At 38.7% G+C, this 17,139-nt stretch overlaps 1 protein-coding gene across 3 annotated transcripts; it reads right to left on the bottom strand.

Moving 5' to 3' along the window:
* Positions 1 to 1,113: 1,113 nt before the first annotated feature.
* Positions 1,114 to 16,501, bottom strand: LOC131306718 (K(+) efflux antiporter 6). Of its 3 annotated transcripts, XM_058333130.1 has the most exons (20): positions 16,068 to 16,501; positions 15,017 to 15,060; positions 14,380 to 14,438; positions 14,161 to 14,239; positions 14,021 to 14,082; positions 13,852 to 13,927; positions 13,683 to 13,757; positions 12,770 to 12,841; positions 12,603 to 12,686; positions 11,851 to 11,919; positions 11,673 to 11,750; positions 11,330 to 11,418; positions 8,988 to 9,090; positions 8,769 to 8,822; positions 4,286 to 4,381; positions 3,041 to 3,229; positions 2,879 to 2,956; positions 2,371 to 2,415; positions 1,766 to 1,855; positions 1,114 to 1,670 (listed from the first exon to the last, which is right to left on the bottom strand). In XM_058333130.1, the coding sequence occupies exons 1-20, from the start codon at positions 16,348 to 16,350 to the stop codon at positions 1,590 to 1,592; spliced, it is 1,806 nt and encodes a 601-aa protein (XP_058189113.1). In that variant the 5' UTR covers positions 16,351 to 16,501; the 3' UTR covers positions 1,114 to 1,589. The 3 variants fall into 3 exon arrangements, with proteins under 3 accessions (XP_058189113.1, XP_058189114.1, XP_058189115.1); XM_058333131.1 differs by lacking the exon at positions 4,286 to 4,381; XM_058333132.1 differs by lacking the exon at positions 14,380 to 14,438 and having other exon boundaries at positions 16,068 to 16,209.
* Positions 16,502 to 17,139: the final 638 nt, after the last annotated feature.

Below are 17,139 nucleotides of genomic sequence, written 5' to 3'. Positions count from 1 at the left end.
TGAACGCCACCTAGCAAGAACCTCCTCCTTTTTTTCCCATCACAATCTATCAATTGAGTGAAGATTTAAAAATAATAATAATAAAAATCTATCAATTGAGTTGTATTACTCTAGCAGGTCACAAGGAAGGAAAAACTGGTCCAATCTCATGAATCTTCAACTTCTTTGGGCTTTGGGCAAAAGACACAAGCTTGCTGAGCCACCCACCAAGCTTCAATTCCTGTTTGGCTACATGGATCATGTGAATCTCAGTCTATTGCCAATTCCAATTTAACAAAGTCCTCTGTTCACAATGCAGCAGCACCTGACCTGGAGCTTACTCTTGCAACCCCAAGGCCAATGAACCTGAGTCAATCCGGGGAAAAAAAAAACCCCGAGTCAATCATTTACTTTTGGTTTGAGCTATTAGGGTTGTCTGCAAAAACAATCTTCCAAAGCTCATAATACATTCTAGTTACATACTAACGTAACGCGTATGTAAACTAACGCATACGTACACTTATATTTAGTTTTTTGTTTTTTTTAATCCTCCACTTACGTGTAGTTTGTATCCAAGAAAGAATAAGATACTCTGAACGATGAGCATTGGTGTATTACAAGGAACTCAATCTTTATCAAGATATAGTTCACTTCTTCAATTGCAAACTTGTGTATTCCCTTGTAGTCCTATTGGTTTCCATGATTTATTTAGTTCTACCAGATCCATCAAAGAATGTGGAAATCAGAAAGAATCAACTACCAAATTCGAAGAAGGCCATCGAATTTAAGCAAGAGAAGAAGAAATCGAACCAGAATTACGAAAGCAGACTTCCCTGCCGAATTGCCCTATTTTTACGAGAGGAGACCTTCCCCACACCGCATTTTTATCTGTATAGCAGGCAACTTTATTTTGTGACGAGACTCTAGAGAGAGAGAGAGAGAGAGAGAGAGAGAGGAGGTGTGTGTGAGAGAGAAATGCGAGTGTGTGTGGTGATTTTGAGATTTTGCTAACAAAATCGTATTTGAGTTGTGTTGCAAAAACTGAAAATCAAAATCGTATTTGAGTTGTATTTGACTAACATGCGGTTCAAACACGGACAGTTTTAAGATTTTAGTTCAACAGCAACAAAAATATACAGAGTTTTAATGACACAAGATTCTATACAGAAAATAACATGGCAGTGAATGTGCGTAACAATTATACAGCATCAAAACTTCGAATGACTGACATGTACACTTCACTTCTACGCGTTGAACATACTGAATAACAAAGAAAATCTCAGATATCAATCTGTATTACATACAACAAGCTGAAGTTGTAGTTACATTTGAAACTGAAGTTATTTCACTGGAAGGTGAAATTTCTATTTGTTAGTTGCTTTGTAAGTCAGATAACCGCCATCCTTTTTGCCATTTTTTAGGCTCAATTTGCTTGATTTTCTCTCTTTGGGTCAGGCATGCATAGCAGAAAATAGCATGTGGGAGTTCTTCGTATGGCACAAAAAAGGGGATGATCAACTTGAGCTCTTTGGCACAGAAGGGACTTGGACCAGAGCAGAAGATACAAATCGGGCAAAACTGGAATTTCTTTCTACGAGTATACACAACAGTCATGAATCAAGAGGTCCCTTGGAAATTATGGATATCCGCTGCTTAGCTGTCTCCAAGCGGAGGTCGCCTTTGAATCCAATCTGGAGTTCAGGGACATGTTAAGGATGTAGTTCAACCCCTTTTGCCAAAATTGAACAATCAAAGAGCAGATGTATAGATATCACCACATGATTACCTCATTCTGAGTGTCAGGGTTGAACCACCGTAGTAGCACCCCAAGACGAACCACAGCAGGGATTAGCTTGAAAAGCAATGGAGTAGTAACCTGCGCTAAGAAAATTAGAATAATCAAACTGCAACATAAACAATCATCTGATTCGTCGTCGCCTTGACATTTTTGGTAAGTTCAAACAGTTAAATGTGCACGTTGACCTTGCTACACTTATATCCGTCAAGTCACTTTTATAACCTCACAACTTATACTGATGCCTCTCTTAAATCAAACATAATTGATGTATGTGGCTTGGATTGTTAAAAGATTTCAACCTCAGAGAAAGGGAAGACGACTTTTTATTTATGAATAAAAAAGAAACTATCAACATGCCGAATGACAGAATTACTCTTCTATGAGCAATGAAAATGATGCATTTAGACAAGAAACCAAGTTAAGAATAAATAAACGAAAACAAGATGTGGTGTAACTAATTAGCAAGATTGCATCGTACAATTCCCATTGAAAGGAAAGCGACTCAAATAAATTTAGGCAAAGAAACCAAGAGTAGCAACACATTGCATGCACTCGAGGAATGTACATGCCAATGATCACAGTGAATTTCATACCAGACTAAGAGCTGTTGTCCCAAGAAGCAGGAGGTACAGTTTCCCCTGGAGAAGGAAAAGTTTCACATCAATAAAAGCTTTAGTTACCACTTTCGTAGACTTCAGTATGGTGGATGTTAAATTATGGATTCAGATCCTCTCCAGTCCACATTTTGAATTGGACTAACAGTCCCAATCCTGGCCACTAATCTTGGCAATGAAGGGTCAAATTTTTTGATAAAAGACTATCAACAAGTCTAGACCACTAATCGTCAATATGGGCTGCAGATAGTTGAACTGTACGATTGAATCCAAAATGAGGACAGGACAGGATCCATTCCCGTTAAATTATCTGAGGATCTCATATAACAAATTCATTATGAGACTGTCCCAATACACACAAACAGGAACAATGTCTCAAAAAGATATGCTTTCCAACTTTTGCTTGCCACGGGAGGGGATTGAAGAAGGTTTTACACATACCAGGATGGAAAATATGAGCAGAATAAATTGCAGTTGCTGGACTCACCTCAACTAGATGTAGATTAGAAGCACGACTGAGAAGAACAAAAGCGAATTCCCCAATTTGTGCCAAAGACATTCCAACCTGCAGAAGAGAAACCAAGGTACCTCAGTAACGACACAACCCCGGGGACGGACAAAGATACAAAGTTGCCGTGTAATGTTTTACAAGAACTGAAGTCCTGTTGTTGTAGCCGAACCCCTTCACAACTACAGTTATTAGGATTGACTTTACGATGAACACTAATATAACTGATGCTAGTAAGATATCCACGTGGTTCCAGAGAAAATGGACATGGATCAGCATCCCAATACTAGCAAGAAAGAGGGCAGCAAATAAATTGCGAATGGGTTCAACCTGTGCAAACAACAACAAACAAAAACACTCCAGTCAGGTTACGAAGGACAACATAACTGGCATTACGGTTCATACATACACGAGAGTACTCTCAGTAACGGGGAAACATATTTCTTCAGGAACAACCATGGTAGATAAATTGATGTGTATATAGAAGTCATATGTATTGATGTTTAGCGGCATCTAGAGAGAGAGCACTAAGGCAAGGCCAATGCTATAGAGTCATCAGTTGCTCTAACAGTTTCAACAGAAAATGGACCACCTAACTCAAAACTGCCAATAGTTTAACCCCGACAAGCAGAGTGGCATCAGTTTCACCAATTGCTTATCTAATAATATAGCTAATCCTCCCCCGTTGTAGCTTCCCTGATATCTTCTTAGTAAAAAAACTAACATGGGCAACTTCCATGATCTCAATTGATAAACGCAATACGGAATGAATGATGTTACTTAAAATAAAAGGAAGGATGACACATTAATTACTTCCACGTGCAAACTTTATATGAGAAGCCCTAAATGCAGTGTAATCTATGCTACATTAGTTGATTATGTACCGCATGCTCGGTCCTTTAATGTGAGCCAAAAAATCATCCCTGTTCCAACTTGCAAGTAAGTAATCTTATACAGCTCAATTTCTACATTCACTACGATACCAATTCCTGAAGTTTCTAGATGGTCTTTCATGTTTTTTAGGACATGTTTTGTTTTAAATAACGATTCCGATACAAGGCTATTCTTCCGTCATATGGTAAATGCCTGCAGGTTAGAATCTGCAGGCAGACACTTCAGGTAAGTAATGCAAAAAGTTGAGCAAGTTATATCTTAGCTAACCATTTCTCTCAGCACTCTCAATGACTGCAGACCACATTGGCTATTAGCACTTTGTACATCTCTGTAAAAGTTTCTATTACCTTACAGTCAGTGGCTCATTTCAAGCCAGAAAGTGCAATATATCGTACTACAATTAAGACAGAGACAATCAGACAGTGTATTAAGTCTAGTGACAAGATGAGGTAAAAAAAAAGTTGGAAGCTGAGCAATTAAAAAAAGCCATACTTGTTCAAGGGTATGCTGAGCAAGATCAGTTGTCGATATCATCACTCCAGCAGCAAAGGAACCCAGTTCTAAACTTAGTCCCAGCTTATCACTACACTGAAATAATTATCCCAAGAAATAAGATAGTGCTGCTTGATATGCATCCAGGAATTCTAAAGCCCATAATACAACTCACGCAATCATATCCATAATCCCATAAAGAGGCAATAAACTATCAAACTGCATTGTTCCAACTTCCATGACAATTTTGCAGTTCAACCTCAATGAAGCATGGATACTCCACAAAAAGCACTAAGTATCTGATACATCTTGGACCCAGATAAGCACCCATATAGCCCGCTACGTATCTGATAAGGCTATACATTCCGATACGGATATGAGTGATACAGCCCGATAAGTATTAGATACGCCAAGGATTCTCTATCTATTTTATTATTTTTCAATTCAGGAAATGGCTCGGATCAGGAAGGGATGCAAAAGGGATGCAATTTTCAGAAGGTCATAGCTGGGGCAAACTAAATATATTGAGCTGATTTTTCGCAGGTACCCTTAAAAACATATTTTAAACAAGTTGAATGGTTTGGATCATAAAAATATAACCCGGAAGGCTCCAAACTATGAGGTCCACATTTAAGGTCCTTATTAGAAGCTCACTGTATGTATATGTGTGTGTGTAATATGCAGTCCGAATCAGGCAAGGGATCCCGGACGAAGCATTTCGTGCGGACCTCGCGTCTCACCCGTTGGATTGTGTTTTCAATGGTCCAGATCTGTTGATGGTTTATGAACAGTCATAAATGGTTTATGACCATCAGCAGATCCAGACCATTGAAAACACAATCCAACGGCTAAGAGCAAAGTCCAGATTTAAGCCCAAATCTGGGATCCCTGATTGGATCCGGACTGTGTGTGTGTGTATATATATATCGGGGTGGTTCCGGAGAAATCTATAAAAACATCTAAAAAAAACATCTCATAATTCCCGATCAAATTTTAATGATCCGAGCCAATCAATGTGATCAGAACGTGATTTTAAGGATACCCGCGAGAAATCAGCAAAAAAAAATGACCGGGAAGGGCTTGATCCGAACAGTTTTTTATTGAATGGTTCAACTAAAAACTGCTCAAATCAAGCCTTTCTCGGTCATTTTTTTTGCTAATTTCTCGCGGACACCCTTACAATCACATTCTACACACATTGAATGGTTCGAATCATAAAAATTTGATCGGGAATTATGAGATTGAGATTTGAGATGTTTTTATAGATGTTCCCGGAACCGCCCTATATATATATAGGGAAAGTTTCAAATGAGGACCTCTTAAAATGCGGACTCCCCTTTCCCGATCGAATTTCGATGATCCGAGCCGCTCAATATGTTCAGAACGTGATTTTAAAGATACCCGCGAGAAATTGGCAAAAAAAATGACAAGGGCGGGCTTGATTTGAGCAGTTTTTTACTGAACCGTTCAATAAAAAACTGTTCGGATGAAGCCCTTCCCAGTCATTTTTTTGCTGATTTCTCACTTTCTCACGGGTACCCTTGAAATCACGTTCTAATCACATTGAGCGGCTCGGATTATCAAAATTCAATCGGAAAATGGGAGGGGAGGTCCATATTTTAACTAAAATGAGAACCTCATTTGAAATGGACTGATATAGATATATATAAATATAAACCTTCCAGAATAAATCAAATCGAAGAATAGATTAAAAACGAGAAGGAAATGGAGAGAAGAAAGTGATGAACATATAAATCTGTATACGACTCAGTGGAGTAGACGGGTCCCTTGGTCATCTTTCTTCAAATTGGATTGTTCTTTGCTTCTGTTTGAGTCCATGGAGTCCATAGGTTCCCGGAGTGATGGGTTCTGAGAATTTACCCTTAATCTTTTATTTACAACAATAGGTCTAATATGTGACGGAGAATATACATATACATACATATAGCCATTTGCGTCCCACATTTCCCACTTAGAACTTCCTATATTGTTAAAAGCCATTTGCTTGTGCACTAGGCATACCACAATATTATTAATAAGTAAATGACTGTACTTCTATTTTTGGTTTCTTATCCACGAATCACATAATACTACAAGTGGTACAAATAATATTTCACAAAAGTGTCCCAGCCCTATCCATATCCTACCTGAAAAGATTTTGGCATAAGCCTGCTGTATTTGTTCCCGTACCCATGTTCATGCCCATAGTCCACCCTTACAACTACCCACATTAACCTTTTTGGATGTTCAAAACTATTGTGCAACAGAAAAATGAGTAGCTTGCATAACATGCCACGCTATACTTTGGCAAGATGTCAATTAAAAGTTTTGCACAAATAGCCTACTAAGAAATGAAGGCATTTAAATGAAATTACGAATGAGAAGGCATTCGATGTCTTTAGTAGTGCATCATCGAAGTGGGATATGTTTAATTACACAGCTTGTAGTTTAAATTCAGGTAACAATGACTCCCGCACTACCTCTACGCACCACCCTGCTGAAAAGCAAGGTCCTCGGGACTAAGGGGAAGGAAGCATTAAGTGCCTCTACCCAAACTATAGGAATAGGGCAAAAGGGTGATTTCCCAGGTCAAGAGTGTCACGACTTGAGTGCTTTTGCTTATGCTTCTTTGGAGGCAGCATTTCAATCTTCTTCCACCTAGTCCGGTTTACGTTCAGATCAAGTATTTCATATACCTGTCTGTGCTCCCCATTATATAAGCTTTGTACAGGGATCAGTCAATAACAACCTAGCCAAGAGGAATTTTTCCACTTCCAGGAGAAAAAGGTAGGGATGAGGAGTGCTAGGCTGCTAAGAAACAAGATGTGAGTAAGATGAGTATGGCTGAAATGAGAATGTTGAGATGGATATATGATAAGAATTTGCGAGATTTAGAATTGAAAATGAAAATCTTCATAGAATGTAAAGGGTGACACCGATAGAAAATAAGATGCGAGAAATAGAGTAAGGCGGTTTGGACATGCCTATCATAGATTGATTTGGTTGTTGGGATGACTGTTATAGTTATGGTAGATGACAGCACTAACAAGAGGGGTAGACCAAAATTGACAGTAGAGATGACAGTTCAAAAAATCTAGTTCTTTTGGATAACATGCAACACGATGCCCTCAATATAGCTCAAAGGAAAAGATGGATTCCTGTAGCTGACCACAATTGATTGGAACTTAAGGCTCAGTTTGGTCTAGGAGAAAAAGGGAAAGGTTGCCCATAGATCAGGTGAGAGGACATCCAACTCGTTCCTCTCCTCTCTGACCCCTTTGATTGTCCTATTGACAAGGATCTCATCAGCAGACAATTTTATCACCCCTGGCGCCATGACGTTGCAATCCTCATATTCGTCCCTCCCCACACTATTTATTGGCTCCTTTTGTACGAATACAGAGTATTCAAGGGTGGGTTTTTCTTTTTCTTCTGCTTTTAGTTTGCCGGCGTCAGTCCGGTTGTCTTTCCGATCTAGGTTCCTCTAGATTCGGCCCGTGCTGGTCTGGGTTTCCCCCAGGTCCAGCGGTTGGGGTAGGGGGCGTAATAAGGTAGTTAGGGTTTGGTGTGTGGTTGGAGTGAGGACTGCAGAGGTCGATGACTGTGTCGGTGGTGCTTCTTGTGGGTTTCCGACAGTGGTAGCAGTGGTGCTGTTGTTGGGGGTGTTCCGGTAGCAGCTCGGGTCCAGTTTGTTAGCCTGCATTTGTCATTGTTCTTGGTGTGTTCGGCTTCAACGACTCGATCTGATAGAGGAGGTGTGCAGATCTTCGGGAGCCATGGGTGAATCAACTAGTCGGTGTTTACTCCAGCAAGAGAGCTGTACTTTTCTTTAGTTGTTTCTTAGTTGTTGTTGCTTGTTTTTTTCAGATTTCAGCTATGCTTAATGTTACTGCGGGTTTGAGTTGGGGGTCTATTGGGATTCTCTACTACCTGGACCTAGATTGGTTCCTAATCTAGGCATTTCCTCAGTCTTGGTTCTGCAGGGGGTGCCTTGGTTCTGCACGGGGTGCTTGTGTCGAAGTTTTGGTAGTTTTGGTTCATTCTTGTATCATTTGATGGAATCTGTATTGCCTTCGGGCTTTGATATGATATGAAATTGACAGTTTCAAAAAAAACAAAGGTAATTGCGAATATATACGTAGGAATTTCCTTTCTAGCAATCAGCTAGGGCAGACATTTTGTGTTTGCTTACTCTGGCTGTCAAAGCCCGGAAAGACATGCTCGCAATAGAGTGTAACGTTCTGTTTAAGTCATGGACACTTGATGTAATGGTGGTGACCAAACACATTTACTATTAATGCTTCCTTTCCAAACCACTTTTTACTAATCAATGACGGGAAAGAAAAATGACAAGAAGACCAGACAGAACACAGAATTCAAGAGACCAATTTTTCTACTAACTTATGCATTGCAATTCAGATGAAATTTAAGCATGTCGATATTGATGCAAAGATCCAGAGAGATATGGGGAAGTAAAACAAACCCAAGCTACGAGTAGGCAGAACGCGACTGATGCCAACTGATAGAGTTCATTGGTCTGCAATAATGGCATTTGATCAACAAAGTTAAAAGTACATAAGGTAATGATCATGAACATGTACAATAACAGCCACACAATGAGAGAGAGAGAGAGAGAGAGAGAGAGAGAGAGAGAGAGAGAGAGAGAGAGAGAGAGAGAGAGATGACTAAAGGATATGCACACCTGTGATGATTTGGAAAGGTTTATCATCAGTTTAAGGAACCATGGTACGCAAGTACGCGATAGTATTGACAAAATAGCCAAAAACGCAATCAACACCACCAACCTTATCAAAAAATAAACCTTGTCATAGCACAAATATATAACCAATAGGAATGCACCAAACCACAAATTTCTTATATCAATTTACATGCATAAACATCAAATGGAAGAAGAATAACTGATATTGTATTTCACTTGGCTTTTAGCTGCATTCAGTGAACCATTAACCAGATAATTTTCCCAGTTGCACGAACACCACCAACACAGCACAAGACAACTACATTATGTTAGATGCCATAGCTATATTTGTTCCACTTAACCTTTCCAATGTGCTCATTGAAGTTATCTTCTTAAATGTATTCTGATTCTCCTTAATAAACAGAAACTTTTCGTTCCCTCAAATTGGGTCAGAAACTTACAGGGTTGTCATTGTTAAGTTTATATCATTTTGACAGTGTAGAGTCTCAACCATTGAATCTCATGGTGACATCCAGAGAGTTGGATAGATTTTTATTTTTTTTCCTTTTCTTTTAACCTTCCATGCTGAGAATTTTGGTTGGCATCCGCAAACCAAAATTTGTAAGAAGTTATCAAAGCTTTGTAAAACGATAAAAAATATATGAAGAGCTTGTATCTCATCCTTCATGTGTAACCCATAGCTAACAACGGCACTAGGAAAGTTGTGAGAAGTCATCATAGCTTTGTAAAACTAGCAAAACTTTTGAATAGTTTGGATCTCATCTATCACGGTCGTCACACAAATGTAGTACATATAACTTGTGGTTTACAAAAGCTTGAGCTGCACAAAGGAGCCAAGGTCTCCTAGACCCTGAGGGCCCATTTGTTTGACCAAATATGAGGCATATAACTTGTGGTTTACAAAAGCTTGAGCTTCACAAAGGAGCCAAGGTCTCCTAGACCCTGAGGGCTCATTTGTTTGACCAAATATGAGGCAACATATATTCACTGTGACAAAATATCTGGTGTTTGGTCAAAATCCCACAAAGTATGGGATATTATGAGGTGTGGTATAGTCAATCTAAAACTATTAATCCAGAGGGATTATAATACCGGTCACTATTAGGTCTGTCAAATAAACAGGTCCTAAGTATAAGACAACATAAAATGCAACCTGCACGAAGTAAGACGAATGTGCGATAGCAAGTACAATCACATAGTTACAACTGAAAGCAAAATGAAAGAACTTTTGACTTATCACTTGAGAGGAACACATCAATGTCCATGAAAAAATTTTCATTTTTCAGCTCAACTAATAGTAGCCTTGAAATTTCGCAACAATCAAATAACGTTATAACTTTGCATCTATACATTCTACACCAAGAATTACGCATCAAAAATATCTATCCCAATGAGGTAGCCACGGGTTCCTGAATCAAGGTTAAAATATACTATTTAAAATTAATTGAGCAATACTATCTACCTAAATACCCTGGACTATGTTACATGGAATAGGTGTCTGATGCAGATATGCGTCCAAGCGCCAGATGCATCTAATTCGTGCTCCCAAGGTTGTGTAGATAGCGCAAAATATTCATATTGCTAAAATGTAATATACAATATGAGAGTTGTATGTGCAAAAAATGGAAAACTCCTAGACATCTTTGCTAGATGATTGTAATATACACATTTTAAGACAATTCTCTTACTTGTGTCTCAATAAAAAGACAAAACATCATGTAACAATTGGATTAGTTTATTTTAAAAAAAGGTCCAAGGCCCTTTCGTCAAGCCCTAACGAGACTTGGGCTATTCTTGCGCCCTAGGCACACCTTTAACAACTACAATTGAGCAGTACAGCATTTGTGGAACCAAAGGGTTAGTACATTGGCCATCTCACTGTCGTTCGACAAACGGTAGCCGACACTTGCCAATATTGGTTTACTTCAACTTTCTCTAAGGTTTCATAGTGCCGATTTTTGTGTGTTTGGAGATCCTCCATCTTAAATGGGGACAAAATCATGATATATAGCATTTTCTCTAACTTTTTATACGTGCAAAACGATGCCTCGTGTAAAAGCCTCAAACACAAAGCTGAAGGCATCGAGGATTTTCAACTCAAAAAGATATATTCCATTATAATGATTTAGTCACTATTCAATGTAAGGCTCACATGCACTATACAAAAGAGATGTAATCAGAATGCGTCCATATTGGTCTCCACAAAATGCACATAATGACACTGCACATGAATTGGATGCATGAAAGGTAGGATTTGTAAGAATTCAAAGAAACAAAGAGAAAATGGTTTTGCAAATAGGAGATTCCACGAGTTACAAACTTACGATTTTGTCATGGACATTATTCCTTGTAGGACACCAGAGGTTCCACCCAGAACAGGAAGCAAGGCAAACAGCAAACCCACAGCACAATCCTACTAGGCATTTCAAAACTCAGCCCGTGACCTCCAAAATATTTAGATTAAATGTAGCAATAGTACTAGCATTATAAAACTGGTAAGACAACGAAAACCACTTCTAAACAAACAATGCAGCCAATGAGCTGTAGCTACATTGAAATCTGACCACGTCCCCCTGAGCTCAAACCTCTTTAACAATGTTCCCATTATGGATGACAAGATAAATGAAGAAGGGATGCCAACAAAAGGAACATGAATAAAGAACATACCTGCAAAATAAGGATTCCTATGGTAACTTGGCCATGAAGGGAATTTGTGCTGTTCTTCTCCATCAAATATTTTAACACCTACAGCCCAACATGATGTATCATCCATGAGTGTTATGAAGTAATTATATAGGAATAAGAGGGGAGGCCACGCTAGTGACAGATCCCGATAAAGAGTTACCACTGCTGTTGAGGACATTGAAAGAAATACACCAACAAATATCCCCTCAGTTAGTTTACCACCGCATAACTGCAAGTAGCATCCAGTTGTTAACATCAGAAGACTCACAACTGCAGCATTGAGGTTCAGAAAGATCATATGACAGATGTAAACAATGCAATCGCAAAACTTTCTAGGGTTTCTATCTGTTTATTCTATCACAGAAACTGCATAAATAGCATTACCACCCCATGCATGAACTGATAGGGTAGACTAACAAAGAATACAAAGACTATTGCAATATAAAAGCATCTCCAGTCTCACCATTTTTATTTTGGCATCTTGCTGCTATTACGATATCAAAACATATGGTAAAATTGTCACCATATCATCCATAACTGCCATTGAAGTAATAATGCAAGATACATGAATGCCCGCTACATCAAGATACGCCATGACGCCACGTAATTAATAGCTCAAAAGGTGTGGAATCCAAGAGCCCAAAATATACAAATAACCGTGAAAAGTTAAAGCAGTTGGTACAGTGCAAAGTAAGGCTCTTAGTAATATCTAATACTTCGTATTCATCTTTTGGTACCTTGATTTCATATGGTTCCTGTTAGTCAAGTGACATACTAGTTGCTCTACTCAAATAACTATTCCTAAGAAAAAACTCATATTGTGGAACCAAGTGGTAGCCTACCCATTTAAGGGGATCTATGCAACAAGATGAACTTGGCAATTAAGATTTTCTGCTAGATTAGAAGACTTACTGCTGCTATAATTCCACATAAGAACATGAATAGGACAATTTGGAGAAAACCTCCCAGAACAGCAACCGCGCGAACAACTCGAAGCTAGAAAAAACTCAGACATCAAAATATGAAAACTAATCTGACGCTTGGATATTTCTCAATGGAAGTATGAGGAGGCAACTCACCTTCGCTGTGGAAAACTCCAATCCCAAAGCAAAAAGAAGAAAAATTACACCAAACTGAGCCACTGTCTCTACCTACATCAAAAGTATTGTAAAGAAAGGGCCATGCAAAATTGCAAATTAAACGCAGATTGTAACAAGGGATAGAATGGGAATGAGGCAGAGGGCACAATCCAGCATAGTTTCAACACTTCGAGGTACTCTGAGCCGTAATGATGATATTAATTTTAAGGGGAAAAAAGTAAAGATGAATGACACAATATCAGTAAAATACACGAGTCCAAAATTTGATTTCTTTAACCAACTATGTTAAGTGATTACTAAGTACGTAAAATGACAGAGGACCAAGAGTAGTAAACCAAGCGTTTGATGTAATTATTTAGATAGCACTTCATTGAAAATTAGATTAAATTTCCAAATTTATTAGGAAAAAGACATTCAGATTGCTGTATATAGCGCCAGCATGAAAGTAAGCCAAGTTCTGGAGTATACATGTTTTGAAATGTAAATGGTTAGGCTTTTGATAAGTAATAGTATCATCACGTAAACTTCAAATAGGGCTCGTTTGTTTGACGGGGCTAATAGTGAGGGAAGATACAATTCCATCGGCTTAATAGTGAGGGATTAATAATACCATATCCCCAAGGTGTTGTATATCCCACACTTTGTAGGATTATATGTCCGAGGCATGTTTAATTTGGGTCGTAAATAGCATAACCAAACACCAGATATTTGGTCACCTTGGAGATATACTCCAACACAATGATACGTATCCAGTAAAACAAACAGGCCCACAAGGAATGGCAAAAATTGTGGATGTGCAGGTTACATGACATGGCCATTGGATAGGAGATTTCGTAGAAAACAATTTGATAGAGAACATGAAACATCTTAGCCATGGAGAAAAGCTACATACTTGCACCATTTCACTCACAAAGTCCAGCCCTCCAGGTCCTACAAGAGATCCCGCTAGCAGGTATCCAGTAATAACCTGTGATGTTATAAAGGAAAACGGTAATAAAAAAAATCCCGAGATTCAGTATGGAAACGTGGAATAGATTCAACTAGAGTAAGAAATATCAGACCGGTTGTCCAGCACAAGCAAATGCTATGCCACCACCGGTTGCAGACACGATGACAACAACCAGATCTGATATCAATCTATGGAAACCATGAATCAAGGAGTTGGGTAAGTACAAAAGTTGCCTAAGGAAAATCATTTTCAATATAAACTATGTCAACTTGGTAAGTTACCTCAAGTCTAATTGGAGCACTGGATATTTTGATTTGAAGTTAGATATGATAAAAACATTGTCCTGAAAATACATCACACCTGTTACAACACAAAAGTAATGGAATACGTACTAAGCGAGCATCCAATGATCCAATCTAACCTTGCGATCTATCAATGTAGGGGTCTCTTCCGCTCTGTTTTCATTATCCAGATTGAATACATGATGAAGTTGAAAGGGCCTAAAATAATGACTCGATTAAGTCAGGAAGCAAAGCTTTTGAAAAACAATCAAAAAATGGATAAAGAGAAAGCTCCTTATCCTAACAAAAAATCAAATCATTAATATAATTCCATAGATTAATGTGATAGAAGCATATACTTGTCCTCTTTCGTGTCATTTTTCTTGGTCTTTACTCTAGCTACAGTTTCCAAAACTGCCTGATAAAACAAGTAAAGATGATCTACTCAGAAAGAAGCTTGAAGATAGAAATCTTTTTCAAATGAAGCCAAGAGGAGAAAACCAAAAAGTATTTGTAAGGCAAGCTATTGATGAAACAAAAACAATGATTTGGAGTGAAAACTCCCAGAAGAGAGAGATGCAATGTCATAGTATGAGTGAGAAGAGAGACAATCCATGCTAACGTGATTGACCAAGTGTTTAAAAAAAATGATATGTGATATTCATCTTCCTCTTACCAAGGACTTCTGATTGAAGTCTAAAGATCTTGTCATCAATCAGTGACAAATAAATCACATCGGCACTGAATATATGGACAGTGTATTCATTCCCCACTAAGAATGTGCACCATAGTTGTGGAAATACTGAATTCAAGAGGCTATGCCTTGTTCTCTTTGCTTTTCAAAAAGCATTTTTCAAAAAAATTCCCCCTACTTCCAACATTTCTCTCTCTCTCTCTCTCTCTCTCTCTCTCTCTCTCTCTCCACTTATTACCCCAACTATTTTTCAAAAAAAAATTCAAATCCAAATCCAAACACAGAAACATGGTATCACCAACCTGTTGTTCCGCAACACTATTGTTGAAGCCGCCGGTATCATTTACTGCCAAATTAGAAAAGATCCCAAAAGCTTAGGAATATAATTAATGCTTACAACCATCTTTCCAGGAGTAAGATAAGTACAAGCATGGTAGCTCAAAACTACAAAATGTGAAAAGCCAACACTTGCAGAGCTTCTATATCGCGTGCATTTAAAATCAAAGCACAAATCGGCGCACATCAATGCAAGCTATTGACAAGTATTCTAACCACAGACATCACTAAGAAAATCAGACACAAGAAAATAACAACCCAATACAAGAATGGGAAAAGAGAGAGCAAAGGCTGACGAAACTATGAAAAGACTTGATTTCCTAAAACTGCCCAGACTAATTTCCCCATTAGAAGATCACAGACTGAGCAAAATCAAGAATATCCAGTTGGATAACTCAAGATTCCCAAGGTTTTGCCTTGTTACAGACATAATGGAAACTGTTGTGAGCCATGGATGTTCTCAACTACACAATTGGGAAACCACGTAAGAATCTCCGTATCTTGCATTCTTGTTTTCTATTCTTGATTATTCTACGCACGTTGTTTGTCTATTGGTTTGGCCGATTTCTCAGCAATTCTTTCCAGAGCAGAAAGAATGCACAATCCAAGAATCTAGTATTTCATCTCTATAATCTTTTATACAGTCATAGGACTATCAAGCAACCAAACAGAGATAGGAAAAACCCCAACCCCAAAGATCGATTAAACGAAGCATAGAAAAATCCCACAACTCAGTTTAACTGTTAATCTACAGTAAATAAAGATACTCAAGTTTTTCCCTGGTTACTAACCAAGATTTCAGTTCATCGTAATTCACATAATTCTCTTTGAGCGTGGCAAAACAACGAACGATTACACAAGCTAGCCGGACACCAGTTATAAATTAAAAAAAAAAGAAAGAAACGAAGGATATTCTAAGCAACCAAAAACAGAGACAGTAGAAAGGTAGATTAGAAAAACAAGAAAAAAAAAATCCCGAAGAAATTGCAGTGGGAAGTAAGGCACGGATCTAAGGACCTCCGGTCTGATCATTTTCAGTGAACTCCTTTTCCAGGGCTCGATCGATGATGGCAGCGAAGGTATCTTCTTTCAAGAAAGACCGAGAGGCATTGTCAGAACCACTAGTCGACTCAACAACGGTGAAATTGGAAACGACGTCGGACTGATCGGAGAGTGCCGCGGCGGTGGCGAGGGAGGGGGAAGGTAGCGAGGCCAGAGAGAGAAACAGGAGGAGAGAGAAGAGCAAGAAGAAGGAGGCGGCGCAGAGGACGGAGAGGCGGGAGAAGGATCTCCGCCTCATTGCGGCGGTTGAAGGTGGTTAGGGGGTTTTGTCGGTGTGCTGGGAGTGTCGCTGTTACAGAAACAGTTTGAGAGAGAGAGAGAGAGAGAGAGAGAGAGGTGAATTGGATTGTAGTGAGAGAATCAGAGAAAGACGAGAGAGAGAGGGAGAGTGTGTGCGGGTAAACTACCCAAGGTTACCGGATAGAAGAGGGAGAAAGTGGAGTTGGTTAAAATTAATTAGCCGTCGTCTACCAGATTGTCAAGGAAATTACTATCTGCTAAAGTTGGTATTTCCGCAGCGGGAAAGTCTTTAATACACGCCCCTTTAAGATGTGTAATACATGTATTTATTGTATAATTTATATTGTGTCACCTCATAAAAAATTACTTGTAGGACTGGTCATCCATAACATTTTATTTCGTATTGTAACTTTTATACTAAAAATTCGTAACTTTTTATCAATATTCGTAACTATTTTGCAATACATTCATAATATTTTGGAAATCATAACATTTTTGGCGTGTTTCAATGAGGGTGCATATGATACACACCAAAATAAGGGATGTGTATTGTAGCACTTCCCTTCCGCTACACTAAAATAGACTAAAGTCCGAGAAGTTATAGTTTCTCAAGTTAGTATTCTCATATGTGTTGGTGTCCAGAGCTATGAATAGTCTCAGGACCCCCTTTGAACTAGTAACTATCCCCCAGATCTTACTGAGTAGGGCTGCAAACGAATCGAACCGCTCACGCGCTGCTCGTAGCTCGACTCTTTAGTGGCTCATTCAAGCTCGGTTCGGAAGTTAA

The sequence above is a fragment of the Rhododendron vialii genome, chromosome 11a, assembly GCF_030253575.1.
Source record: "Rhododendron vialii isolate Sample 1 chromosome 11a, ASM3025357v1".
Classification (NCBI taxonomy): domain Eukaryota; kingdom Viridiplantae; phylum Streptophyta; class Magnoliopsida; order Ericales; family Ericaceae; genus Rhododendron; species Rhododendron vialii.
This window is presented reverse-complemented; position numbering and strand designations above follow the sequence as displayed.

Coding starts and splice junctions, on each gene's coding strand:
- LOC131306718 (XM_058333130.1), bottom strand. CDS start 16,350: ATGAGGCGGAGATCCTTCTCCCGCCTCTCCGTCCTCTGCGCCGCCTCC. Junction 4,382..8,768: donor TCTGCCTACTCGTAGCTTGG/GTTTGTTTTACT, acceptor TAATTATTTCAG/TGTAGTGATAAGCTGGGACT. Junction 3,230..4,285: donor CTCAGCATACCCTTGAACAA/GTATGGCTTTTT, acceptor TTGTTTGCACAG/GTTGAACCCATTCGCAATTT.